General features: G+C 50.8%; 9 protein-coding genes across 9 annotated transcripts in view; 4 read left to right on the top strand and 5 right to left on the bottom strand.

Moving 5' to 3' along the window:
• Nucleotides 1-163: 163 nt before the first annotated feature.
• Triagg1_67 (uncharacterized protein) lies at nt 164-661 on the top strand (the record flags this gene model as incomplete). The annotated part of the gene is made up of 2 exons (XM_062895676.1): nt 164-303; nt 373-661. 2 exons carry the CDS (start codon nt 164-166, stop codon nt 659-661), a joined length of 429 nt encoding a protein of 142 aa, XP_062760417.1.
• Nucleotides 662-2060: 1399 nt separating this feature from the next.
• Triagg1_66 (uncharacterized protein) lies at nt 2061-3756 on the top strand (the record flags this gene model as incomplete). The annotated part of the gene is made up of 3 exons (XM_062895665.1): nt 2061-2263; nt 2332-2863; nt 2926-3756. The coding sequence occupies 3 exons, from the start codon at nt 2061-2063 to the stop codon at nt 3754-3756; spliced, it is 1566 nt and encodes a 521-aa protein (XP_062760416.1).
• Nucleotides 3757-4137: 381 nt separating this feature from the next.
• On the top strand, nt 4138-5176 carry Triagg1_65 (uncharacterized protein; the record flags this gene model as incomplete). The annotated part of the gene is made up of 3 exons (XM_062895654.1): nt 4138-4353; nt 4415-4715; nt 4785-5176. 3 exons carry the CDS (start codon nt 4138-4140, stop codon nt 5174-5176), a joined length of 909 nt encoding a protein of 302 aa, XP_062760415.1.
• A 1203-nt stretch (nt 5177-6379) lies between these two features.
• Nucleotides 6380-8437, top strand: Triagg1_64 (uncharacterized protein; the record flags this gene model as incomplete). Its single annotated transcript, XM_062895643.1, has 2 exons — nt 6380-7243; nt 7304-8437. The coding sequence occupies 2 exons, from the start codon at nt 6380-6382 to the stop codon at nt 8435-8437; spliced, it is 1998 nt and encodes a 665-aa protein (XP_062760414.1).
• A 520-nt stretch (nt 8438-8957) lies between these two features.
• Nucleotides 8958-10037, bottom strand: Triagg1_63 (uncharacterized protein; the record flags this gene model as incomplete). Its single annotated transcript, XM_062895632.1, has 1 exon — nt 8958-10037. One exon carries the CDS (start codon nt 10035-10037, stop codon nt 8958-8960), a length of 1080 nt encoding a protein of 359 aa, XP_062760413.1.
• Nucleotides 10038-10988: 951 nt separating this feature from the next.
• Nucleotides 10989-13414, bottom strand: Triagg1_62 (uncharacterized protein; the record flags this gene model as incomplete). Its single annotated transcript, XM_062895621.1, has 3 exons — nt 10989-13048; nt 13122-13243; nt 13317-13414. 3 exons carry the CDS (start codon nt 13412-13414, stop codon nt 10989-10991), a joined length of 2280 nt encoding a protein of 759 aa, XP_062760412.1.
• Nucleotides 13415-14979: 1565 nt separating this feature from the next.
• On the bottom strand, nt 14980-20098 carry Triagg1_61 (uncharacterized protein; the record flags this gene model as incomplete). The annotated part of the gene is made up of 5 exons (XM_062895610.1): nt 14980-15993; nt 16816-17529; nt 17595-19584; nt 19646-20022; nt 20093-20098. The coding sequence occupies 5 exons, from the start codon at nt 20096-20098 to the stop codon at nt 14980-14982; spliced, it is 4101 nt and encodes a 1366-aa protein (XP_062760411.1).
• A 1150-nt stretch (nt 20099-21248) lies between these two features.
• Nucleotides 21249-21977, bottom strand: Triagg1_60 (uncharacterized protein; the record flags this gene model as incomplete). The annotated part of the gene is made up of 6 exons (XM_062895599.1): nt 21249-21288; nt 21349-21390; nt 21511-21531; nt 21597-21657; nt 21711-21781; nt 21847-21977. 6 exons carry the CDS (start codon nt 21975-21977, stop codon nt 21249-21251), a joined length of 366 nt encoding a protein of 121 aa, XP_062760410.1.
• Nucleotides 21978-22395: 418 nt separating this feature from the next.
• Nucleotides 22396-26365, bottom strand: part of Triagg1_59 (uncharacterized protein) — a gene marked incomplete at both ends in the record, with an annotated part of 5243 nt that continues 1273 nt past the window's right edge. The window contains 3 exons of the mRNA XM_062895588.1: nt 22396-24924; nt 24983-24991; nt 25406-26254. Coding sequence (XP_062760409.1) covers nt 22396-24924; nt 24983-24991; nt 25406-26254 — 3387 coding nt within the window. The remainder of the gene's footprint in view (nt 24925-24982; nt 24992-25405; nt 26255-26365) is intronic.

Raw genomic sequence — 26365 nt, 5'->3', positions numbered from 1 at the left:
GTGCGGGTTGCGAATACGTGCTGCCTTTTTTGGGAACGCAACTCCTTCTTGTTGCGATCATATCCCCTTGCATAAGTACATGTCGTCTGTCCAGTACTTATACCACACTTCTCCGCTCTTTTTCCTGGCCTTCTCACCGACAACAATCACGACCGAATAAACTATGGCGACTTCTTGCGAAAGCGAGAATAGCGCATTATTTAAATGGCTATCAGAATATTTACACAACCTTTTGTTCCAGCCAGATGATGAGCTTGCATTCAATACATTTGAGACTTGTGTGGCAAAGGATGTGACCATGAAGTAAGTTGTGCCGCCCGGCGCTGCATTCATGTAGTTCCTCCATAAAAGCTAACTGGGACGCGATATCAGAATTAATCATGACTACATCCCTCGCCAAGCGTACTTTGAGCATATCATGGATGATCGTGCTTGCCATGGCCTGGCCCTCATCAGCCAAAAGCAGCTCAAAGTGTGGGAAGCGCCTGGAGGGGGTGGTTCCATCATCTACGAAGGGGAACTTGTGTACAACGATAAGAAGACGGGAGAAAAGGAAGTCTGCGCTTTTGTCATGATTGCAGATATAAGCAAGGGAGACGACGGCAATTTCACAATTGTGCATTCCACAGAGATGTGCCACGCCAAGTTCAAGGAAAATTGACGCTTTCACTTAGAATGATGTGGTAAGCAATCGATGCGTTATTTAGAAGGGCTATAATAGTACAGCGGCTCTTCCATCGCTGTCTACGGCATTCTCATCTGCTTCTTGCTCAAGGGAATATCTACCCTTTGTTGGCGTTTCGCAGCTGTTAAGAACAGGGATCTATATCCACTCAAATGCTTAGCCAGAATATGGGCGTCAGTTGCGACAGGAATAAAGGTTTTCTCTTTTTGGCTCGAGGCGGAGGCAAAGTCTACATCGACCATTGCTCAACTGTATCCGTTTAATGTTCGTGTCGCGTTGAAACAAAAGTTTGATAGCTTTTCATACCTGTTTCTAGATGCAAATGGTGACAGATTCCATGTACAGCTTTTTTTCTAATGACATCAGTTGTGTGCGCGAAATGGGGGGTTACATTCGCATTTGAAGACCTTTGAAGTTTTTTAAACGCTGGGAATATGCACCAGCCACTACAACGGGGACCCGGTCCTTTCATCAGACCATAAATCTTCCGAACCCGCATATAAACTGTTAAAACAAAAGGGTTCGATGCCCAGAGGCTATTGAGCCTCATAAAAAGTGAGTTTGGAAGAGCTTCTCTACAAAAAGCCTCGCTAGTCTTGAACGGATGACTGCTCTTGCAATATCTACGTGTGTACATTTTTGCTAGGAGCTACACGAGTTTAAAGATTCCTGAGTATAAAGCACAAAGGCTTTGCCAGACGCGTGACTCATGAGATTCATATATATCTGCATTTTGTTGATTGCGTCAAGGAATCATGTTTGCGATGGCAAGACAAGCCCCTCTTCAATCTGAGAAGAACACACAATGAACATTACTCGTACATCTTCAAGCTTCTCCTATGCTGGGCAAAAATGCTGTGTCTCTCCGTTTCCAAACTGTTGGTTTGGTCTTACGATGTCCAGGCGCCAGTGGCTATTTCCGAGATTACCTCTCCACTTTGGCCCAAGTAGATCAAGATCCATTAGCCTAAAGAACTGTTTCCATCGTCAGCCCTGACAGAGCCAGGAACACGGACGAGCTGAGAAAGACTAGTGTCCGCTAGTTCAAATAGTTTGCGGCACTATTCAGGGACATTGACAGCAAAATGGATCCCGTCCCACGATTTGCAGGGGTATTTCTGTTGAAGACTCGATCAAATCGTTGCTAGTGAGTAATTTCAAGCCAGCTACCCATCAACCCAAATTCAATAGAGCCATGGGGCTTTGGCAGACCTCAGGAGATGAAGAAACTAGTGTTTTCCATCGTGAGATGATTCCCTTTATAAACCGAAATGGCGTGCCGATGCAAATTCTTCTCCCCAAGGCATGAGTGATCTCTCATTCATCGGGCCCTTGATATTCTTTTGAGTTTTCTTCTTCTATTTTAAAAGTCAACATGCTGAACAAGATTATTTTTGGTGCGCTTGGCCTCGTCGCCGGCGTGGCTGCAACTCCAGTGGAACTTATCGAGCGGAACTCCTGCAGAGATGACAGTCTGTATAAGTGTTTCGTCAGCAGAGAATACTCCCATTCGGCTTCTGCCTATTGCTCTGCTCTCGCTCCGGCTACACAAATAGTCACAGTTGCGGAGCCTACGGTGTTAGTCATCGTTTGACATACTTGATATCAGAATCGTGTAAGAATCAGGGCATTAACGTTGTAGGTAGAACATCAACTCTGTGGATCACCAGCACCGCCGCTGCCACGATCAACTTCCTCAGCTCGACAACCACCGTTTATACAGCCACGGTCCCTTCCTCCACAGAAACAGCAATCGAAACGGATTTTGAGACTTCTATCGAGACTGCTATCATTACTGCAATTGCGACTGCAATCGAGACAGACGTTGTCACCGTAACCGAAACAGACACTCAGACTACAACTGAGACAGATATTCAGACTGCAACTCAATCTGCAATCCAGACTGTAACTCAGACCGCAACCCAGACTGAAACTCAGACCGTGACAGCAACAGCAACTGTCACTAGTGGTCAGCAGCAGCCGCCACCGCCGCCTGTCACTACCCATGCTCCATTCAAGCGTGTTGTTCATGATGGAAAGCCGGGGCAGCCCAAGTGTATGGTCACCAAGTGCTTCGTCTACTCTCCAGAGCGTATCACTGCCGCTTGTGATTGTATCAATGTGCCGCCCAAGACGGTCACAGTCTCTCAGACAGTTCCTGCCGCGACTGTTACAGTGGTATGACCATCTTTCCCCAATACTCTTATCTTATTCATCGGAGATGTTGCTAACTGAGATAGACCTCGACCTCAGTAATTACACCTGGCGTTACAGCACCAGCATGGCAAACTGTGGCGGCAGAACTTGATAGTGGTGTTGCAACTGCCACGGCCATTGTCACAGACATCATCACAAATGCTGTTACAAACACCATGACAAACACCATCACCAATACCGTTACGAACACCGTCACGAGCACTGTCACAAGCACTGTTACAGCTACTGTTACGAGCACCGTGACGGCCACCATTACTGCTACTGTCACAGCTACTGTCTCAGCCACTGTCACGACCACTACTACCACGACCACGACCGTCACCGTCACCCCCACGCCAGTCAACCACATCCCCAACGGTGATTTCTCGGCCGGTCTGAGCCCATGGGCGACCTCGTCGAGTTCCTCCAGCGCGTGGACAAACACTGGCGTGAGCAATGCAAACAGCCCCGACGGCAAACTAAACGCTTTCCATACCACCAACATCCGCAATACTTCACCACTCATCGTCGTTAGCGCTCCCTTCAAACTGCAGGTGAAGTCTGCATACCAACTTTCTTTCATGATCGCAACCACCTCTACCGACAGGAGCTGGAAGAACAAAGTCACGGCCTCGATTGTCTGCGGTTCGACGTCGCTTGATGTCCCAAGTTTCAACCAGGCGACGTTAGGTCCCGGTGCGTACTATACAAGCACGAGCATTATCAACACTCCCGTCACAAACAGCGCATCGACCATGAATCAGTTGAATAGCTGCCTGCTGAAGGTTGGGCTCCCTATTACTTCGACGGTGCCATCTACGTGGTACCTTGCCGATATTGTCCTCCAGTTCGACCATTCTGTCAATAGGTCGTAGAAGCGACTTGAATTTCGGCAGTTTACATGGACAAATACAGCATATGGAGAGTAGCGTGCAAACATACCTAGACACATTCATTCGATTATATTAGTCACGTACATATATGTAATAATACTTTATGGCAGCTTCCACGAGCCTTGATTCTGTTGTGTTCCATGCATAGTTGTAGATGTGATGTGCTTGTCTCTGATTTGTTGCATGTGATTGCGATGATGCTGAAACAAGACTATAAATAAATTAAATGACATCAGTGCAAGCTTGACCCAACTCTCCAACCTCAAATATTTCGCCTCGCAACTCAGCAAGACAAGATCGTTTGTAATTTAAAAAAAAAATAAAGGAAAATATTATCTCACACCACAGTGGAAGAATAATGCGATGCCTTTTCTCGAGCGTTTCGAGCCGACACTCAGCGATGTCTTGGTCGTGCGCGCCATGCTGTCCCAAGCTGTGATTCTGCCAGAGCTTGTCGGGAACATCTTGGACTACGCCGAGTATTGGGCTCGATCATCTACCAAAGCTCGCCCGCAATTTTCTGTTCATGCAGAACAAGTTGGTAGTGGTGAATTTGACTTCCAAGGGTCCATTTTCTTGGTGAGTGTCACTGATGAGGTCAATCGAAGCTCTTTAAACTCATGAGGCTATTCCTATACAGCTACGATCCTTTCCTATCGGGCTCACGCACGACGTGATTGGCAATGAAGACGGCGGCTTTCTCCGCAGATTTTATCAGACCGAAGGAATTGCCGCATGGCCTGTTGAGGAAGAATACGATCGAGAGTTTTTTCAACAGCTGATTAGAAACACTTCTACGCATAGCAACCCCGTGCGGAAAATCGTCTTTCGCATCCGCAGCCACGACCAAGGATGGACCACAGACGAGAGGACGGGCCCATTTATCGATGCCAAAACTTGGTTCGAAGCTGGTATTGAGAGATTCGATGCTAGCCATGAGTGTAAGTTCCATTTCCCACGAGGTATGCCAACGAGACGCCATTTGGATATACTAATGCCTCCTGCAACAGGTAATCGATGCCCAGATATAAAGACTCTACCAGTTTGCAAGCTAAGAGCAGTCGAGCCCAAGCCGGAAAATTCAGTTAGCCGTCAAGGTGTTGCTGGGTATCGCTATGGACATTCGCCCTGGAAAGGCCCCCGGGAAATCCTGCGCAATAAAGTGGCCTCTTCGGAATGGACAGCCCGCGAGGTGACTTGGACTTGCTGGGACGTCGTCGCTCCAGGCTCGAAAGAAGCGCAGCAAGCGATGGAGGAGGGCAAAGGGCAGATGGACGGCGACGGCCAATTCGTGCGAAGTCTCAAACTGGGCGATGTGGTCACGGTGTGGGGGAGGGCAATGCATCGCGGATGGGTGAATGTGGTAGACACGGTCGAGATGGACGTTTATTGGGCACTTTAGATGGAACCAGAATCCAAGACATGGAGAGATTATCCTTGTCGATGCCATCAAGTACCGAGCCGTGAATGGCATTACTGAGAAGTACCGGCGAAAATAACGATCCTTCAGCCAAACAGCTGTATATAAGGTGGCTGGGGATCTGGATGGCTTCAAGCTCGGACGGCTGCCTAATCTCGTCTTACAACCGTGCAACCTCAATCTCGCTGTCCATTTTCCGCGGAGAATAAATTCCCCTCTGAATGCCGCTTCCCTGCCTATCGGGCAATTCACTACGACACGGTGCCTCTCGGTGAGTGACGTGACTGAGAATCGAGCGGCCAATCACCCGTATAGCCATCGAGACTGGATCCAAGGAACTGTAGCGTGCACTTTCGATTGGCGGAAGATATTCGTAATTCACCAGATAAATCAAGACACATAGTAACCGCGTGTGGCTGTTAATTTGATGGCCTTTGCAGCTTGTACCCGTTTGGTTGCATGTTACTAGTGATGCAGCATGTGTTTCTCATTGCGCCCTATATCTATTCAATTACACACTATCTTGATGTTCTCAAGGCAACAAGGGTGGTTACTTTTACCAGGAATTATACCTACAGTATAGTGTAAAGCCAAATCGAGTCAACGCCGACTCAGGGGATCCGTTTCGTGTAACCTGATTTGCTCGCACGATCCGTCAATACAGCTGAGTTTAGGCTTCAGTATCACCAAGACAGCTGTATATCGGGTCAGACTCGAGATAGTACGGTCAGATCACGGTAGAAATGGCCGAAATACACGTATAGATATTTGGTTTATAGCCGTGCTGTTGTTTGACTGGCCGGAAACGCGATGGCTGCCTAGCAAGCCTAGGAATTCCATGGCCCGGCTCGGTTTGTGGCAAGCTGAACTACCCTACTCTCCACTATTTTGAATCATTGTCCGTGTTGGTTATCCGTGTAATTGAGAGTGTGTTATAGTAACTGAAGGATATATAAACTGTTGAAATCTCTGGTGAAAAAATGTTTTGCCATCAACATCGGCAACTGCAATTCACTTGAACCTTGTGGGGACCTTGCCTTCTCAGATCGTCCTCACCGCGCCAACGAAAACACTCTCTGATCTTTCTCCCTAAATCTTCAACAAATGTTTGCAAACTCTCAGCAACTTCGCCCTCAGGGCCTTTTCAGTCAAAGAGAAAGAAAAGCAGACCACTCAAAAGTCACAATGTCATCTACCGACGCAGCTATCGCCTTGGCTGTCCCCAATGAGGAGCCGTCTTCTGTTGTCACAAGACTCTACCAGCAAGGCTTCGTCCACTGGTCGCGGTTCCACTCTGAACAAGAGCATCAGGTTGCACTGGAGAAACAGATGGCCGAGATGCCCATCGTCCACCGCTTTATTCACTCTGGCACTTCCTGGATCACCGAATCCTTCACCATCAACGGTCCCTTCATGCGCAAAATCCTTCTAGAGGTCCTCGAAAACTATCAGGACCTCGATCTGGAATGCGAGAACTGGACTTTTCGCTCTCCTTACATACCTCTTGTCCATCGATGGCAGCGACTCCAGGATTTTTGCCAGAGCACTTCGAACCCTGACTTGAGCGAGGCTGGCCAGCAGCTGATCAAGTTTCTCCTTCCCATCGTTGGTCCTTCAGTCAATTCTCTCGAGCAGACTCGCCTCACGGGCAAAGTTCAGTTCGACTTTCTCTGGCAGATCTTTCCTCCCGGCGAGCTTGTCATGACGAAGATGTACGGCCAGGACGCCATTTGCCGCGTTCTCAAGCACCACAAGGTTGAAGAAACCTACTCCTGCCCTGCCTATTGGATCATTGACATGGAATATGTCGACTGGAATGGCGACAAATGCGGTTTTACGACGATGAAGACCAAGATTGGTGGCTACGATGGCTATCGCCGTGCTCATTTGCTTCCCACTTGGCCGATTTCCTTTGACAGCGACCCGGATGCAATCAAGTCCAAGATGATTGCTCGCGGCCGTCAGTTTGAGGAATTGAGGACATATCACTTTATGCAGTACGAAGGTCGGAAGATTGTTACAAGAGGCAACGCAAAGGAAGAAGAACCAGTAAGTCCTTGAATCCCGTAGCGCAGGTTAATGCATTCTTCTAACATGCCACACTCCTAGGCTTCCGGTCGAGTTGTTGTCGATGCTTTTGCCTACTACGCCAGCTGCAAGGTAGTCAAGCCAAACCTCCGCCCTCTCGACTCCGAAGAAAAGCCCAAGGCAGACGAATCCAGCGAAGACGAAGACGGTTACAAAGTCCGACGCCCCCGCCGCCGCTCCGACGCAAGCACCAGCAGCTCGGAGGAGGAGGAGGAATCTGCTGCCATTGACGAGCTCAAGCTCACAGTCAAGAGTTCCGAGACAAAGTTTGAGCGCAAGGAAGATCTCACTCCTCTTACCGACGAGCAGTGCCTCCTTTGCACGCCGTGGGTCAACGGTTTCGATCTCAAGGCCAAGGAGTGGGGTTTGTTCCTCGTGGAGAAGATGAAGGACATTGTCTGGAACGATGATGCTTTCTCAAACTTGGTCCTGCCTGGCGATGAGAAAGAGCTTGCCTGGTCGTTTATCGACAACAAGAACTTTGCAAACTCAGACTTTGACGACTTTGTCACCGACAAGGGCCGCGGCATTATCATCCTCATGTTTGGTCCCCCAGGCGTTGGAAAGACGTATACGGCTGAGGCAGTGGCAGAGAAGGGCCGAGTTCCTCTCTATGCCATGAGTGCCGGCGCTCTAGGAACCAAGCCCAATGAGGTCGAAGCATCATTGGACCGAGCTCTTGAACTCTGTCGTCTCTGGAACGCAATGCTGCTCCTCGACGAAGCAGACGTGTTCTTAAGCGCTCGAAAGGAAGACACTCTCGCACGCAACGAGCTGGTCTCCATCTTCCTGACCAAGCTCGAATACTACCAGGGTATCCTCTTCCTGACCACCAACCGCGCCTCGAGTCTCGACCACGCCTTCCAGTCTCGCGTCGATCTCTTCCTCCCATACAGTGACCTCACCACGACCGCCCGCCGCCAAGTCTGGCAGAACTTCATCAAGCGCGCCGGCGGCGAGACACGATTCAAAGTTGCTGAGGAGGACTACGATCAACTTGCAGAGCTGAGGCTGAATGGCCGTGAGATCAAGAATTTGATCAAGAGCGCGAGACTGCTCAACATGAAGAGTGGACAACCTGTGACGACTGCTCGATTAGCCCAGTTGGCGGAGAAGAGGATCACGGCGATGGAGATGCTGAATGACGGAGAGTAATTTATGTGACTGAGACTATGGATTGATTTGTGGCATATCACGAGAGATGATTATGGATTTTAGGAGCTTCGTTTCGCATAGCACAGAAACCAGTTTACCACGTTTTCAATGACAGATACGCATTTTACGAATCATTTAAGAGGCAGTTACCAGCGTAGTAAACCATTATGAACTATATCACCACCTACTTAGAAGTTGGCGGATATTTCAACTGAAAGGGGCCAAACCAATTGTCGAAAATATTCATCTGCAGGCATACAAACACCTACCAGTTGTCAGAATGAAACAACAAAGTGCAGAGATTTTGAAACAATAGCAGAATGCTTCCAATTCCATCTCCAATTTGCAAGAGCAACAACAAAACAGATGATTTGCCAACTACAGTAGAGAGAGTCAGCCAAGGTGCTCCCAACTCTCTTCATAACCAAGCCTCAACATCAACATCAAACACCAAGAGTTTAACGCAGCAATACTTCAACACTACTCAACATCCACCAACTAATTCATCCCGCAAAATGCATCACACACCCCGAACCGGCAACGAATCCCGCTTCACCAACTTCAAATCCTTCGTCAACGAATTCTTACACGTCCCCGTCACCACAAACTCATCCACATTCCTCAACGTGCAATCCGCAATCTCCATCAACGCCTCCTCCGTGAAGAACGCCTGGTGCCCCGTCACAATCACGTTGTGAAACGTCATCAACCGCATCAACACATCGTCATGGATAATCTCCCCCGAATGGTCATCGTAAAACAGCGATCCCTCACCCTCGTACACGTCCAGCGCCACGCCCCCCAGATGCTGCGCCTTGAGCGCCCTAATCACAGCCTTCGTATCGACAAGCCCTCCCCGAGAAGTGTTGATCAGCATCGCGCCAGGCTTCATCTTGGCAATCGCCTCCTCGTTGATGATCCTCCTCGTGCTATCCATCAAAGGACAGTGCAAGCTCACAACGTCCGACTCGCCAAGGACCTCATCCAGACCCTTGTACTCCCCAACCCCCTCAAACGCCGCCGCGGGAAACGGATCGTACGCCAAGATCCGACACCCAAACCCCTTCATGATCCTCGCCGTCGCAACCCCAATCTTGCCCGTGCCAATAAACCCAACCGTCTTCCCAAACAGCGTCCGCCCCATCAACCCGTCCAGCGCAAAGTTGCCCTCCCGCGCCCGGTTGTACGCGCGGTGCGTCTTTCGGTTCAGCGTCTGGATCAGCGCAACCGCAAACTCCGCCACGGCCTCTGGCGAATACGACGGCACGTTGGCGACCATGATGCCGGCCTTCTCAGCCGCCACGAGATCAACGTGGTTGAAGCCCGCGCACCGCAGCAGAATCGCCTTGACGCCCTCCTTCGCCAGCGCCTCGATCACGGGCGCCGAAAGGGTGTCGTTGACAAAGGCACAGATCGCATCCGCCCCCTTTGCAAGGATAACCGTGTCTTCCTCCAGCGCGAATTCGTGAAAGACAATCTCGATATCCGCCGACGCAGGACGAGTTGCAGCACCCGCAGCACCTCTAGCAGCCGCAGCGCTGCGAGCCGCCTCGATGTAGCGTTTGTCGTAAGGTTTGGAGCTAAACACCGCGAGCTTCATCTTTGCAAACTGTGATGTGAAATGGAAGAATTACGACATGTAAAGAAGAAGAGGAGGAGGACAAGTAAAGAGGAGTAACTGCGGACGTACGTGTTGGTACCACCTAAATAGCTTGGCAGTAGTGAGGAGATTTTGGGCATTCGTTCAATAAGGTTTCCCTCGTTCTGTGGCTGATGATTCGTGGATACGTTTGATGCATTCTAGCTGCATGCAATAGCGTGTGGTGCGAACTAACCTCGATTCCTCCATTAACAGTGCAGTTATGCTTTGATCGGCATGTGAATATGAACAAGCTCTCGCAGTGATGGGTTTGGGGACAAGTCTGCCAAGGTTCCATCATACGATTCACAGAAGCACAGATCACTGAGGTAACAATTCTCAGAGTTGGGCAGTCAACAGATTCAACAAAGCAAGGCAAACATCACAAACGTCAGCAATAGTATGGAAACTAATCGTCTCAGCTGTAGCCGTAGTTTTAACGCTTTCGTTACCAAGACTTCATGGGTATCCCCGAGTCCAAGTCGACATCAGCAGCATCACCTCTGCTACACCAACAAAAATCTACGAGTAGGTACTGTCACATGTTCAACGAGGCTCCGAATTTGCAACATATTTTCATTCTCATCGCCCGCATTACATCTCCTTTTCCCTATATCTGGCAATCCGTGCACTTGTGAGTCTCTCCTCGTCACCGAGACTACTTCCCCCGTAAGCATTTCCCAGGACAAAATCATATGACATTGCAAGCAAAGAGCGGTCCTTAGAACCCATAACCCCTTGGGTCCCATAAACTCGGCCTTCATAGCTCCAAAAAAAAGTCATACCAGTAATAATAATAAAAATGTAGTTTGTTTTGACTGCACATATGATAACACGGAATGCCGTTCTGCTTCTTGGTAGTTGAAATTTGCTGTTAGCAGCAGAATTCACTAATTGTGATCCTTCGGCAACTTATGGCCGGCCAAAGGCAGCACCTCGACCAGCGGCGCCCGGAGGCATGCCACGGGCTTCAAAGGGAGATCCACCAAAAGGCTCTGGCGGTCCGGGGGGTCCATTGAATCCACCGAGCCCAGGAGGCATGAACCCATGAGGTGGTCCGTTGAAGAAGCCAGGAGGAGGCGGAGGCATATTGCGTGGAGGCATGCCAGCCATTGCATCTGGAGGCGGCATGCCGCCGGGAGGGAAATTGGGAGGGAACATGTGAGGCATGGGAACGTTGCGGTTCAAGCCACCGGGCAATCCAGGAGGAGGCATCATGGGGCCTCGCTGCTGGGGTGGCGGTATCTGTCCTCCGCTGGTCATCCAGCTGGGAGGCATCTGGTCCAGCCCAGGAGGGGGCGGGGGTCGCTGCAAAATCTGAGTGGGCTGGCCGAGACGGGAATCCCGTTCGACGTTGTGGAAAGACTCTTCCATGGGAAAGCCGGGAGGCGGCTGTGGGCGCATCTGGCGTTGCTGTACTCCCCGATTCTCTCTTGGCGAGAAGTCCGACTCTTGCATCGGGATTGGCTTCTGCTGCTGAGGCTGGGGCATGCTCAGCGGAGCACTGGGCCCCATTCTCATGAGATTCATCAAAAACTCGGTGTTGTTGTTGTTGCGAGCCTGGTCAGGGATTCCTGAGCCCTGGCTAGAGAGACGCTGGTGCCCCGCGAGATCTTGGAGAAGTTGGTCTGGCCGAGCAGACTGTTGCTGCGGTCGAGGTGCAAGAATCTCTTGAACATGTTGCGGTGGTGGCGGGCGGCCGATGCCGCCGTTGATCCTATCGCCACCGTATTGTTGGAATGGCTCTGGTGATGCCAGGTTGCTCTTCTTCGCCATGTCCGGAAAGTTGCCCTGAGGTGGCGGGGCAGCAAATGGTGAGTGAGCCGGAGGAGTGGCGCTCATACTCTGCTTCTGAAGCTTCAACAGTAGCTGCTGGAAAGCCTGTTTTTCTTCTTCTTGAGGAGGAGGAACCATTCCTGCGAGTGGTCCCAGCCCCGGAGGAAAGTGAGAAGGCGCAGGCGGCACGCTCGTCGACTGTTCTACCCTGCCTCGCGGTTCTTCTTGGGGTTGGTGGAAGAAGGACGTGAACCTTGATGACTTGCCCACTGTCTTGGGCCTGGCGGCTGCATCGTTTACTTCGCTGGGTGGGGAGTTGGGCTCCAGAGGTCCCTGTGCTTGCATACCGCCAAAGGCAAGGAAGAATTTGTCAGGGGCAACCTCGACAGCAGTAGGTTGATGAGGTTGAAACCTCTCATTCTCGGCAGCAGCAGGTTCAGGAGCCGCAGCAGCTGCTGCTGCTGGGCGCTCTGGAGCATCACCGCCTCCTTTGCCTTTCTTCATCTGCTCCATCCACTTCTGGAAGTCTTGCTGGGTATGCGCTTCGCGGAGTGCCTCGGCAGGCTCGTCGAACCATTCGGGCTCACGCTCAACACGCTGCTCACGGTCGCGAGCCCATCGCCTGTCGGGTGCCCTGCCATTGGTACGGTCATCCGCAGTTTCAGTGGTATCTCGGTCTCTCCAGCTCTTGGTTCGGTCTCGCTCTTTTCGCTCGGCCGCGGGGGGCTCCGTCGGCATTGACTCTGCCTTGTGCCAAGAGTCCACTTTGCTCCTGCCAGCGCCGTTGCGCGCTCGAGGGTCATTTTCAGCTTCCTTATTGTCTCGACCAAAGGTATCAAAAGGCCTTGTTGGGCGGTCGCGAGTGGCATCGCGATCGTTTTCTCGCAGGGGCTTCTTCTCATCTCGAAAGTTGCCACCCATGCGGCCGTGGAAACGCTCGGCACCCTCAGCACCAAAGCTTTTGCGGGGCTTGACTGTGCTCCAGCCATCGCTATCTAGGTCGTTTTCTCCGCGGCGACGAACAGCATTGGGTGCGCGCAGGCGGTCTCCGTCGGCTTCGCTGTTTCGATTGCGCAAGGCGAACCGACCTGCGGGGTCAGCATCCTTGGTCGGTTTTTCACCATCAAGCGTCTTGTTACCTCGGCCAGACGAAGCAAACGCCATCCGAGGAGGAGCAAAGACAATGTCATCGGGATCTTGAAGAGTTACATTGTTAGCAACGGATAACTATCCACAGCACGAGTGTCTCAAGATGGAACCAACTTGTACTGGTCCGCGAGGTGTGGCTGATGCCTGGGCGGCGATTGTTCTGGTCAAGAAGCGGATTGTCCAGGGACCGAGGTCGATCGTTGACCGGTTTGTTCTGCGCTCGAGTCTGGTCTGGGGGTGCCCTGCGTCATGTCAACATCAGTACAAACAAAGCAAGCGCTGAAAGCCATTCAGCGGGCCTCGAGTTGTGCTCACCCCATCCATTCCTCCGCCGGAGGCAGTTTCTCAGGTTTGATGCATAGCGGCGACTCCCTCAGGAAGAGCAGATGCTCTGCGGTGTATCGAATGGCCATAGCAAGGCGGCGAATGCGCGACGCTCATCCGGCGAATGTCTCGACTATCTCGCTGGACAAAATGGTTGAACCCTTTAGCTAGTCGGCCGAGAGCCGGAAGGGGGGAGATTAGAGCCTAAGCGTCGACGAGGGTTATTGAGTAGCAGTAGTTCGATTTGGTGGGGTGATGTAACGTGCGTCAATGGACGAGCTCTGCAAAGGTCGCAAGTCGTGAATGCCGCACACGAGCAGATGCTTGACGGTCAAGGGAGCTTTTATAATTGTTGGGTGTAGGCAGTGACCATAAAGGACGCGTTGCAATTTCGAGGAGGGAGAGCCGACCACGGAGCTTGACAACAAGCAAAGCAGCTGGAGCCAACCGACCCAAAGGCAAGACGGGAGGAAGAGATTGAACGAGGAGAGGAAAAGTCTTTGCCGCAAAAAGAGGAACAAGAAGAAAACGACTTGGCAGAGAGTAGCACGAGAAGGGATGGAATACGAGAGGAGAAGAGGGAAAAGGGTCAATTATGAGTGTAGCTTCAGCCGTGCGTTGTGCGTGTGCGTGTGCGGTGCGTGCGCGGGGAAGGTTTGGGGCGGTCGGGCGGGAAAAAAAGAAGACGCTGGATCACGAGGATTGAGCGAGAGAGGCTGAGAGGTTGATTTTGGCGCGGGTGAGTATCGATATTCGGGACGGTTCGAGAGGGAGAGGAGATTTGAAAGGCGGTCGGTTGGGACGAGGTGGAAATTGGCGATGGTGATGGGGAGCAGATTGCGTTTTTGGTGGGGACCTGATTTGGGAGAAAGGACCAGACGGCATGGGAATTGTTCGGTACATGGAGGTAGCAGTAGCAGGATTACGGGAGGCGGCTAGCAGCGTCTTTCAGTGGCACGCCAGCCCTGAAGTTTCAGTGGAGGAGGGCGGGCAAGCGAGAGGCCGTCAGGCTGCCTGGCCTGGAGCTTTGAGGCCTAAAGTCGCTACGTCGCCGCTGTGGGAATGGAGAGGCAGCACGGCTGGAATTTGGTATGCAGGAATTGTGTGCATGGATGTTGGCACAAAGAGAGGGCTAAGTATGGAAAGTATCTTGAAAGCAAACAACAAAGAAAAGATGCTACAACGTTGTTTCATTCTTTGTTTGATTGGTGTTGGTTGTAGGCGCTTACCCACAGCTGAGGAGCAGAGTTTCAGTTGAGACTTAAAGAACTTCATCACGAGAGGACAACCTTCAACTTCATAGACTAATCAAAGAAGGTAAAATATTTGGAAAGCAAGACAAGATGTCGCTGTAATTCATTTCCATCATCGCCAACTCATAGTAATACCCAATATTCCAAACTTCAATCCAATATAAATCCCAGACATACCAAGCATCCATCCTAGGGTAAGGTAACCTCACCCTCACCCTCATCATCGACACCCATCCAATTAAAAAACAACCCTCCAATACATTGTACCCTCCACACTTTTTCCCCCCTCACACTCAACAACTCCAGCTAATAAACAAGACCCGGAGTTACACGAAAAACCCTCCCCCAATAGCCATCCTCCCAAACCACACACACACCCTCCAAACTTCGCCCACACAACTCTACACTCTCGCCACCACCGCCGGCACCTCCTCCTCCAGCGGCAAAATGTGCGGCAGCGGCCCGACAGGCGTGATGCTGAACGGGTTGATCTGCGTATGGCTGCGCGTGTAATGCCACTTGATGTGGTCGAACTGCGTCGTGTCCTTGAACGCCGGCAGGCTCCAGTACAGGTTGCGCATCCACCGGTGCAGGCGAGGATACCCGCTGCGAATGTCGCGGATGTTGCACTTGAAGTGCTGCACGTAGACGGGGTCGAAGCGCACCAGCGTCACGTACAGCCGGATGTCGGCCTCGGTGATGTCCTTGCCAAAGTAGTATGGCCCTTCGGTCTGCGAGGCGAGATGCTTCTCTGCGCGGTCGAGAGCCTCAAACAGGGCGACGACGGCCGTCTCGTAGGCTTGCGAGCTGGTGGCGAAGCCGGCCCTGTAGACGCCGTTGTTGATGAGGTCGTACGTCCACTCGTTGGTCTCTTCGATCTGGCTCTTGAGGCTCTCCGGGTAGAGGACAATGGAGCGGTACTTTTCTCCAATCAAGTCGTCAAACTCGGTTCCCAGCATCCGGATAATCTCGCTGCTCTCATTGTTGACAATCTGCTTCGTCTTCTTGTCATACAGCACCGGAACGGTAAATCGTCCAGTGTAGTCCTTGTTCGACTCAAAGTACACGTCCCGGATATGCGTAAAGCCCTCGTGAAGGGGATCGGGAATCACGTTCTCGCCGGGGACGTCGTTGTCCTCCTTGGTGGCAAATCGCCACCCCTTCTGCTCCAGATGCCAGTGCACCACGGAGAAGGAAATAATGTCCTCGAGACCCTTGAGTTTTCTGGCGATCAAGGTGCGGTGCGCCCATGGACAGGCGTAGCTGACGTAGAGATGATACCTCCCCTTTTCGGGAGGAAACTCGGCACCGGCCTCGCGAGAGATCCAGTTGCGGAACGAGCTGACTTGACGCTTGAACTCGCCGGATTTGTCGCCGGGCTTGACCCAGTCGGTGATTTTGCCCTCGTTGGAAGCCTGCAATTATTGAATACAAGTGTTAGGATTGATATTTGATTCAAGGGGAAAACAATCAAGAACCCACCATTCTGATTTGAATTGGAAACTGTAGTGGTAAAGCTCGTGTAATACTGTTTGTTTTTCGCAAACTTCCAAACCCAGTTGTACTACCACTAGACAACGTCGAATATGTCAATGCTTTCGCAAATTGCTTGTGATTATTGTTGATCAAAACCCCAAAAGATCTGGTTCTCAACTGCTGTTGAATTGCTCTCATTTAATGTCTGAATGCTTCCTCCTCACTCACCACTCGGGGAGCCACAAGGTCTATATATACGCAAAGCAACCCTTCCAAATATCCTCGACAACGCCAAGCGTCCCCCCTCTCAAGCCCACCTGCGAGATCCTTCAGCTTGACCCGTTAGCGTTCCAGCGGTTACGATGGCCTACGTGACTGTGTTCTGACTTAAGCATTGCTAAAGGTTCGGGCGTCGCTCCCACGTTACTAATTCGTCATTCCAAATCGCTCTTCGTCGGAACAAACTTAGCGCGCTTTCTAATTGTGACGTAACAGCGCCCACGAGCGTTAGCGCCTTCATCACTCAGCCAATTTGCGTCTTTAGTCATCACGACAATTGCCTTGCTGCCCCCTGCTATTCAAGGAACAGAGTGTTGAGTGCCCAAAGGATATGGATATGGATATACTGGAAGCATTAGAGTGGGACTGATATATCCACAAAGGCTTTCATTTCTGTTCCAAATATCTACTAATTGTAGTGACTACTTATGAACCGTGCCGAGTCTATGTAATTCCAAAAATAATAATAATCAAATATTTACCTTAATGTACGGAACCTCCACGTCCTCTTCGTCCAAATCTTCAGCCACCATCTCAAAGATCAGCTCCTTCTGGTGAGAAGGAATGGGCTTCTTGGAAATGGTCTCTACCAGCTCGCTGAGCTTGAGTGCGTAGCGGTCCTTGAGCTTGGACGGCGGGAAGAAGCTTGCATACAGCAGGCTGACGCCAGAGCTGAGCATGCTGATGCTGAGACCCTTCTTCTCAAAGTAGTCGAGAAGCTCCTTGAGCGTAATGTTTTCGACCTCGAACCGGTCCCAAATCTTGTCCAGCTTGACCTTGCCATCAGGGCCCTTGTATTCAACCTTGGGACTAGCAATGGGCTCGCCGAATCCAAAGAATGGCAGAGCCAGGTTGATGAAGCCGTTCTTGTACTGCTCGATGTCATCCTTGCCGTCTACGATCTTGTAGAGCTCAAGGACAACCAAGCCCGTAACGAGGGCCGTTGTCGTGGCGATGGCGGGGATGATCTTGCCCGCGATAAACTTGGTCTTGTGTCTGTCGGCAGGCTCGATCTTGTAGTTCTCGGCCCTCAGGTTGCTACAGGCAGTGATGAAGTCAATGTGGTGGTTGGTGTCGTCGTCCTTTTCGAACTCGACAGGCTGCAGCTGGAAGCCCGCAAGAGTGCTTGCCGACGGGAGGCTGGCAGAGAGGTTTGTGAGCTCATCCGTGTCATCAAAGCTGCTGGCGTTGGGATCCTAAAATTAGAGTTAGTACTACTGAGATATAAAATAATTGGGCTTTAAGAAGGGAGCGGGCTTACGGGTTCCTTGTCATCGGCCTGGATCTTGACGTTTGAGTCAGGGGTGAAGTCAGGCACAATGACATTCTCCAGCTCCTTCAAGTAAATGGACTTGTCGGTGCCAGGCGACTTGATGTTAAAGTTGAATGCATGAAGGTTCGCGGCAGCCACGATAAATCCAAAGTGAGTCGCGTTGTTGGGGTCGAACTTGAGAGCATCTGGAGCTCTCTTCGGGCCAGACCAGAAGGGAGTGCCACCAGAGGTCACCGAGTCCTTGGGGAAGTTGTACAAGAGCTGCTGGACCTTGTTTGCAAACTCCGTCTCGAAGAGGAGACGAGCCCAGGCAATGCAGTCCTCAAAGGTCCGGGGCCGCTCGGTGGTAAGGTAGTTGCGGATCGTTTCCAGGGTTTCCTTCTGGTTGCCGCCTTGCTTCAGAGTGGCCTCAATGAAGTTGGGCTGAGTCAGGTAAAGGTTCACAGTCTGGGGAGCTTTGACAAAGCACTTCTCAAACATGTACTCCTTGGCCCAGGCAATGGTATGGTCAATCTTGTTGGGAAAGCTTCGGATCGTGCACATGGGGAACTCCTTCTCGGGGGGATCTTGGGAAGAAGAGTAAGACTCTGTCAAGTGGGGCAGGACAACTTGGGTGTTGCCCTTGGTGCCCAGAGTTCCGCTCTCGAGCAGCGGCTTTCGGAAGAAGACGCATCTTCGGTCAACGTAGGTTCTCGCTTCGACATTGTCCAGAGCGTTGGTGACTCCATCCAGGCTACGCCAGAACTCCTCATTGAAGACATGCTCGGTCTCGGGACTAACGCGCTCTCGCAAAGACTCAATGTGGCCTTCCAGCTCTGGGTTCATTCGCTGCACGGCCCTGGCAGCGCAGTCGCTCTTCATGCTGCCGACATCAGCGGCTCGGAAAAGGAACTGTCGGTTGAGGTTGCTCTTTTCGATGGAGTCCATGTCGGTAACGTAAATCTTGCCCTTGGGTCCTGTGCCCAAGCCAATCATGGCCCAGTTCTTTAGCATCTCACAACCAATAGCACCGGCGCCAACGAGGAATTGCTTGAGATTGGCAATCTTGTCCTGATACTCGGTTCCAAAGACAGCAATCTGCCCATCATAACGGCTACCGATGGGCTTGCACAGCTCGGGGCTTCGCTTGGTAGAAGTAGGGAGAGACTCGAGCGAATCAAAGTACATCCATTGTTGGATGGGGTTGAACTTGCCGGACACAGCCTTGAGAACCTCCTGAGCAGCGATACCGCCAAAGAGTGCTGCCATGGGGCTGAGGTCACCAAGAGCCTGGAAACTCAACTCTTTCAAGAGCTTCTCGTCAATATCGATCTCGAGTTTCTCATCGGCAGCAAACGTCTTGGCGGCCTCGAGAACGACAATGGCGTCTTTCTCGTCCATGGGGTTGGGGAGTCGTCCATTGGCGACTTGGAATGCATGGAGGGCCTGGAATCCAAGATGAAGCTGCTGGGGTCGGTCGAACTTGGCGTAGTCGGAAATAAGGAACTCTGGCTCCTTGAGGGCGGCTGTGAAGCTCTTGAAATCGACGACCTTGGGCATCTTTACCTGCTGGTAAGTTCCTCCACGCTGGTACTGTCCGAGGCCTGACACATCGCCAATGGAGAAGGTGTACGGACCCTTGACCGTAATCTTACGCGGCTCGCATCCGTTCAACGCTTCCATGCCCTCAACCTCGGAAAATGTGACGTAGTCGCCATCTTCTAAACCGTGACGAGTCTCATCGAGTGCCGACACCAGACCCTCTTCGTCGATGCCAGCAACGATACCGCTCAAAGCGGCCTCGCCGTTCTGATCGATAATGGTAAACTTATCGCCAAAATCACAGAAGATGGAGCCGAACAGGCCGAATGTGTCGACGATGACAACGTAGATGCCCTTGGAGTGGCAGTAGTCGCCTACGGCCTTTTGTGTCGAGATGGGCGCATTGGTCAGCACCACAACCTGATACTTGTCGAATTGGGCGAAGTTGTCCTCGATGCTACAACCTGTGGTTAGTAATACTCCCGTGAAAACGAAATGCGAGAATTTGGTGGCCATACCTGGGAGACTGGTGAACCTTGACGGGGGTATAAGCGTTGAGCTCTGCGACACGCGGGGCCGTCACTTCATCTCTGGGCTTGCCAACATCCTTGGGGGTCAAGAAGAACTGGGCTGAGAGATCGGCAATCTGGACCGGGGCAGGGTCGTAGACGGTCAAGCTCTTGACACCGGCCAAGGCAATGTTCTTGGCAATCTCGACACCGAGACCCTTGAGACCAACGACGAGGACGTTGGAGGCGCCCATGCGGCGCATGGCCTCGTGTCCTAAGACATAGAGCTGTCGGCTGTATAGAGACTCGTCGATATCTGTAGTTCCGACGACGGAGTCATCGACTTGCATGCGGGTTGCAAGATCGACCTCGGGAAGCTTGGCGGCCTGTTGGTTGGAAGCGGACGGTCAGTTTCAGTCTCGCGTATCCCACGGAGGGGGCCACCGATCAACCTACAGCCATGGTTCTCTTGAGGTTCTGTTGAGACTCCCCTTCAGAGAGCCTTCGCTTCGCCAGCGCTCCGGGGCTGGGCTGTGACGAAATCTTGGATATGGTGATCCAGCACCTAGGTCGAGCGTGACCTCACCCAGATGCTGCTGATAAAGAGGGGTGACGGTGGCTAGAGAAGAAGCCTGCTGCGTGTCTGGCGGGTGCGGGAGAAGAGTCGTTTGGCTTGGTGGAAGACGGCGGTGATTCTCTTGTCGGCAAAGGACAAGAAGAAGAGCTTTGGAAGAGAACAAGTTGGTTTGTAATGAGCAGGATTCAGAAGCAAAGCGTTGGTTGGCCTGCACTGGACATGACAGGGCTCCAGTTCTTTCTGATGAGGTAATGTGGCTAATCGTGCCACTGTAATATAGGTACTGTGCCGCTGTTGCGTTGCCCAGCTGCTGACAGATGGTACAAGGTACAAGCACGAGGAACTTGGGTACAAGGCAGAAGTACCGAGAAGAGGGGCAGCAAAAGCTGAGGCAAAGCGGGCGGGGCAGCGAGGCGGGGCATAGCGGCTGTGATTGGCCAGGACGGCCAGCTCTTAGAAATAGCTCGAGGTACCTGCTTTGGAACCGGTCAGAGCGCCATGGAAGCCCGAGCTTTTTTTTCTCAGGGACGGACCGGATGGATAGCTTCAACGGTGTTGATACAGGGAAGAGTATAGGGGAAGAGTTGAGATTTACGGTGCATCGTTGAACTGAATGGCGACAATTTGGTGGACCGGTGTACACGCTTCCGATGGATCCGGCTGCTTAACAGTATAGAGGACTGTGTTTATGGCACTGTTGCATCACTGAAGCTTCCGTTGTCGGCTGGAGATGACAGGATGAGTAGGGACGCTGGGATGGGTGATACCGTCAGTATCTAGATTCTAAGCAGGTTCGCAGATACTTGACATTTATCATAGGTAGGCACTGATGTATCTGCGCGGGCGTACTGAGCTGCAGGATGCTTGAACACGACATCAAGTCACGGGAAATGAATGGCACAAAGATGCATCTTCAAAGAAGAGCACAAGACAATCTTGAATCTCTACAACTATCCTGTGTTTGACTATCCAAAAAAATGGTTCTTTCCAAAATTATACTCTTTTAGTGTCGCAATTCATAGACGCATCGCCAATTTATCCGTTGAACGGGATGATTCGCTTCAGATGGACGTCGCTACCGATAATGTCAGTTGTCGTGTTTGGTTTGTACAAAGCACTACCCAATTCGACTTACAAGATGAGGTCCGAGTTGGCAGGGATAACGCCGGGAATAGACCTGGAAGAATGTTAGCATGCTCATGCAATCTTCATTCCGTTGAACCAAGTTCATCATTGGGCGAGCCAATTCCCCTAGATTCGATTCTTGAATGCCGTAGTAAAAGTTTGATCGGCTTACCTGCTACCATAAGCGAGGTGGCTATTACGAACCATGTTAGTAAGACGCCCAGACATTGAATACGAAGTGAAGCTGTGTGCGCATACCTGGGAATATCGAGTCTAGCCTTCTCGCCGAGCTTCATGGTAACAACACCCTTGTCCCAACCTGCGCAAGATGATCAATACGAGACCTGCGCGGAATCACAGGATAAACCGTACCCTTGATGACTTGGCCAACACCAATCTGGGTGCTAAAGCCCTCGCCCGGTCGGTCGTAAGAAGAGTCGAATCTAATATCGTACATAGGTAAGTAAAGACACCAACAAACAGAACAGTGTATGGCACTGCCGCTCACTTCTTCCCCTTGTTGTCCGGCTGGGAGGTGTCCTTCAGCCAGCCGGTATAGCCCATGATGACGGTGTCCCTCGCCTTGGGCTGGTCGCCGGAGCCCTCTTCGAGGATGGTCTTGGTGGGTTCGGAGGCCATTGTAACTTAAGAATGAGATGAAAACGATGTTGTAAAATGCTGGTCAAGTTTCGGCTAGCAAGGAGAGAAGGGGGGGAGCTCTGTAGCTTTATGTCCGCAAATAAATTGACCCCCTCCATCGGAAACTGGCAAGGAGGTATTTCGGCGGGGTAAAAGACGAGTCCTTCTTACGAGCTGATCCACGATGACGACTTTGGCGCAAGGATGGGAGGGGAGCAGTGCCACGTTGCTATCCCTAAACTGTAATACGCAAGTCCTGCTGTCCAGTTACCTCTCGCATCCACAGAGGATTGCTGCTTGCGAATATGCCCCGCCCAAGTCTCTGCGTATGGTAGGCATGCTAGGCGGAAGCTTCATCAGCCGCATGTGTGTGTGCCTGCTTCTGGATTAGAGCTTCGGGTCGGTGATGTGATATGCGCTAGGCCAAGGCCCGCGGCGAGGCGTCCAGAACGTTCACCGGCATTTTGGACGGGTCGACGCCTATGAGGAGCAGCCGTCCGAGGCGAGATCCAAGAGCAAGGAGAGAGGCCGCGACATCGATATCCGATGCTGAGATTCTGAACGCGGGTGGCAGCCAGAGCATGTTGCGCGAGTCCCACGTAATCCATTCCCCGTCTTTGCTGAGACCAAGTCCAATCGTAGTTACCGCTCTTTGGCTGCTGAAGGATGGCCTTGCATGAACACCAGTACTCGTACTCGTAGCAGCTGAGCCAGGCGGGTCAAATTCAAGGGCGCCCACATTGGTGAGTAGTCGTACTCGTAGGCTGGATCCGGCAGATGGTTCGAATGCCATGTGGTTGGCAAGCCCGCAAATCCCAACGAGCTTGTCGACGCAGTGTCCTGTTGCGACACTCAGAATCTCAACCTTGATTTCCCCAGCTTCGTAGAGAACGACGAGATGTTGTTCATCAGGAGAGAAGAGCATTTTGCTTACTTCGCTTGTAGTGTCGGATGCTGAAGTATAGTTGGCGATGCATGTCAGGGTGTCTTCATCCCAAATCTTGAGACTTGCCGTTGCGTAAGAAGCAAGCTTGGATCCGCTTCCCGACATTGTAACAATCCTCACGGGACTATCATGTGCCTCGTTCATTTCCTTGCAGTTTCTAGTTGAAAGATGGAGCAACCGCACCATTCCATCATCGCAGGCAAGAACAAGTTGGGTTCCATCTGCTGTGTAGATTGACGAAAGTATGTTGCAGGTTTCCCCTCCAAATGAACAAACAAGTTTCTGCGTCGCCATGTCCCAGCAGCTCAAAACACCATCACGGGTCGTTGATACTATATGTGTACCGTCAGGCGAAAATGCAATGGATAGAATAGAGTCCATGGATTCGTGAGGTATCAACCGGAAGTCGCCGTTTGCCGCATCCCAGAGTTTGACATTGGGAGCTTCCGAACTCTCGGTTGAAGATATAATTGTCGAGCTGTCCGCCGAAAATTTGACCGATCTTGGCCAACCAAAGAGTCCATGAGAACTCATAACATGATCGAATGGGGCTGTAGGAGTATCCTGAGGAACCATCAAGGGCACCTGTGCAAAAATTCGGTGGTCTGTGCCCGTCAACAGACACTTGCTCGTAGCGGAGTCCCATAGTCTCACTGTGCGGTCTCCAGATGTGGTTATAATCTTCTTCTTGTCTGGAGAAAAGATAACTTCGAGGACTGCCCCCTTATGGCTTTCGACCTCGGCACTGCCATGGCTTTCAATCTCCGCTGATTGTATTGTAATATTAGCATCCCAGACTTTGAAGGTTCCGTCCATATCTGCCGATATGAGTAGCTTTTCATCAGCTAAATAAGCGAGGCTGGTAATGCATTCGGCGTGGCCATCGTATATCCCAATACAAGTCATCGTATGCGTATTCCATATTCTTATGCTTTTATCATATGAAGCTGAGGCAATCGTGCTTTCGTCCTTTGATAGGACGATGTCCGATATGGCAGCGCGATGGCCCTCTAAAACAGAATCGCAATTGGCTTTCAAAACATTCCAGATACCGATTCTATGTCCCTTCTCGACATCTTCTTTCACAGCACTAATAAGTCGGGTGCCGCCAGAGAAGAAGAGCAGACATTTGTCAAAAAGGGCACAGGCTCCTTCAGCTACTAGGCAATTGCCTGAAAGCCTATCTAGGAATCTGATTGTACCACCTATATCAACAGACACGAGTTTTTGGCTGTCTGGAGAAAAAACGACAGCTTTAACACGTTCTTTGTGGTCGTCGATCGCCAACATATGGCCGCTTACCTTTGAACGAAGAAGCCGAATAGTATTGTGGTTCGAAATCGTCAGAAATGTCAATCCATCCGGAGAAAACCCCACCATCTGATCAGTGTGCTCATGATCGTGGATTGAGACGGACTTGCCAGATACTCTGTCCCATATTATTAAAGTCCCGTCTTCTGAGGCCGAGGCAAACTGCTTGCCATCCGCCGAGAACATGGCATGAGCAATCTTGCCAGTGTGGCCCCTATATTCCGCAATGCAGCTTCTTGTTGAGGCGTTCATGATTCGGAGCCCTTCGCGCCCAGAAATATATAATATTTCTACACCATCAGATGACGCCCAAGCAGAGTTGGGCAAAGCATCATCGTGTGTTGCAACACAGGATGCTATTCCTGCATCCCAAATTTTGAGTTGGCCTCCAAGCCCGGGAAGGGAAAGAAATCTATTCCCGACGGAAATTGCCAAAAGAACAACGCTTGCCCTACTCCGGTCTTGAAATGTAGCCAAGCAAGGATCCCAGTGAGACTGCATTGTTGGTAAGGTATGGAGCCATGGTGGGATGCTCGATTTAAACATGTATTTGACAACACTTCTCTCAGGAGCAAATATTAAAGCAGAAGAGTATATTTGGAGCGGCGCTTTATCGAATGTCGTCACGTTCGCCTGAATGAATCGCTTTGCGTCTCGTAAAAGACCTCCGATGGCTTGTGTATTCGTTGCCTTTAGATTCTCAGTCAGTTATGGCTATAATTGTGATATGAATCAAAGTGTTACTCACCTCAAGCTTCTGTAGCAAATTATCCATCATGTGAATGCTCTCTGTAATCCGTCCCATGAGGGTGAGTGCTTCAAGCCAATTAAGTAAGTAGCTTGCTAAGAATTTGTGTGTTTGGTCATTGTCACAAATGCCTCGGCTGCTTAGGCTCAAATGATACACCCAGTAAATGCAAGCATATTGGACTGCGCCTGGCAAACGCTCATCAATAACATTTTGCTTTATCTCTGATCTCAATGTCCCTGGACTTTTAAGAAAGCAGATATCTTCTTTGAGAACACTGCCTGTGTACAGTAAGTCGACGCATTGAGAGAATAAATTTGAATGAGCTTCTGGTTCATCTATCGCAAAAGGAAATTTGCTGATATTGTGATTCTTTTGGGGGTCGACTAGAAAGTCCCGGAAAGAAAGGTGTAGTAGTCTCACTGGGGTGTCTAAGTCAGTAGGAACATCAAGTACTGAGTGTAACAGATCGAGTTGATCTTCGATGACATCTGTAGAAACTCCCAGGAGATCGGCGATGCTTCGTATAGACAAAGGCTGAGCAAGGGTAACTATTGAACCGATTAAGTACCGGAATCTAGTCAGTACTTCAACCCTAGCAGACGGAGGAAGATTAACAATAAGGTTGTCCAAGATTGGAAGATACGTCATATCAAGACCAGATATCTGTATCTTTTGATACTCGAGAATCTTGCTTAATTGATGATGAGGGCCTCCTAATCTTCTATCTCTCAAGAAGCGGCATATCGTTGCGGCAACAATAAATAACGGGACGGCTGAATCGACAAGTTGTTGCACTACATCCTCGCCGGGCCATTGAGTAGAGATTTTGCGATGACTTGAGACGGATTTGTTGTAGTCCGCTTTGATTGCGTCGAGCTGATATCTCATAAAAAGCCCTATATCATGCTCAATAGTGGCCTTTGACACTGTCGCGAGAAGCAGATGGTCATATTTCCCACCAATCTCCTCAAATCCGAGGCGGATGGGCAGTTCAGGTCTGCTTGTGAGGAAAAACTTTAGCCGTGGGTTATTTCTCTGTTGAGCTTTTGAGAGAATGCTGATTAGAGTCCTCATAGTCCCTTCATTGTCGCACTCATCAAGAGCGTCGACCACAATAAGCAAATTTGAAGACCAACATCCTGGATTCTTCTTCAGTGGATCCAAAATGAGTTTTTGAAATTGATCGTCTAGAGGCTTCTCGTGTATTTCAGGTTCGCGGTCAAGAACTTCACGGATTCGTGGAGCGAAAGAAGGAATCCGACGGACCAACTGGGCAGCGATTGTAGTTATGGAGGTTATATTTATTATCAAGAGGTTCAGTAAAGCTGCAACAGCTAGGTCAGAGGAAGGCTACGCCCCAGCCTTTGGTTCAAAATCCAG

The sequence above is a fragment of the Trichoderma aggressivum genome (assembly GCF_033847375.1).
Source record: "Trichoderma aggressivum f. europaeum strain CBS 100526 chromosome Unknown scaffold_001, whole genome shotgun sequence".
NCBI lineage: Eukaryota > Fungi > Ascomycota > Sordariomycetes > Hypocreales > Hypocreaceae > Trichoderma > Trichoderma aggressivum.
Note: the sequence above shows the minus strand (reverse complement) of the source record. Positions and strands in the feature narration are given on the sequence as shown.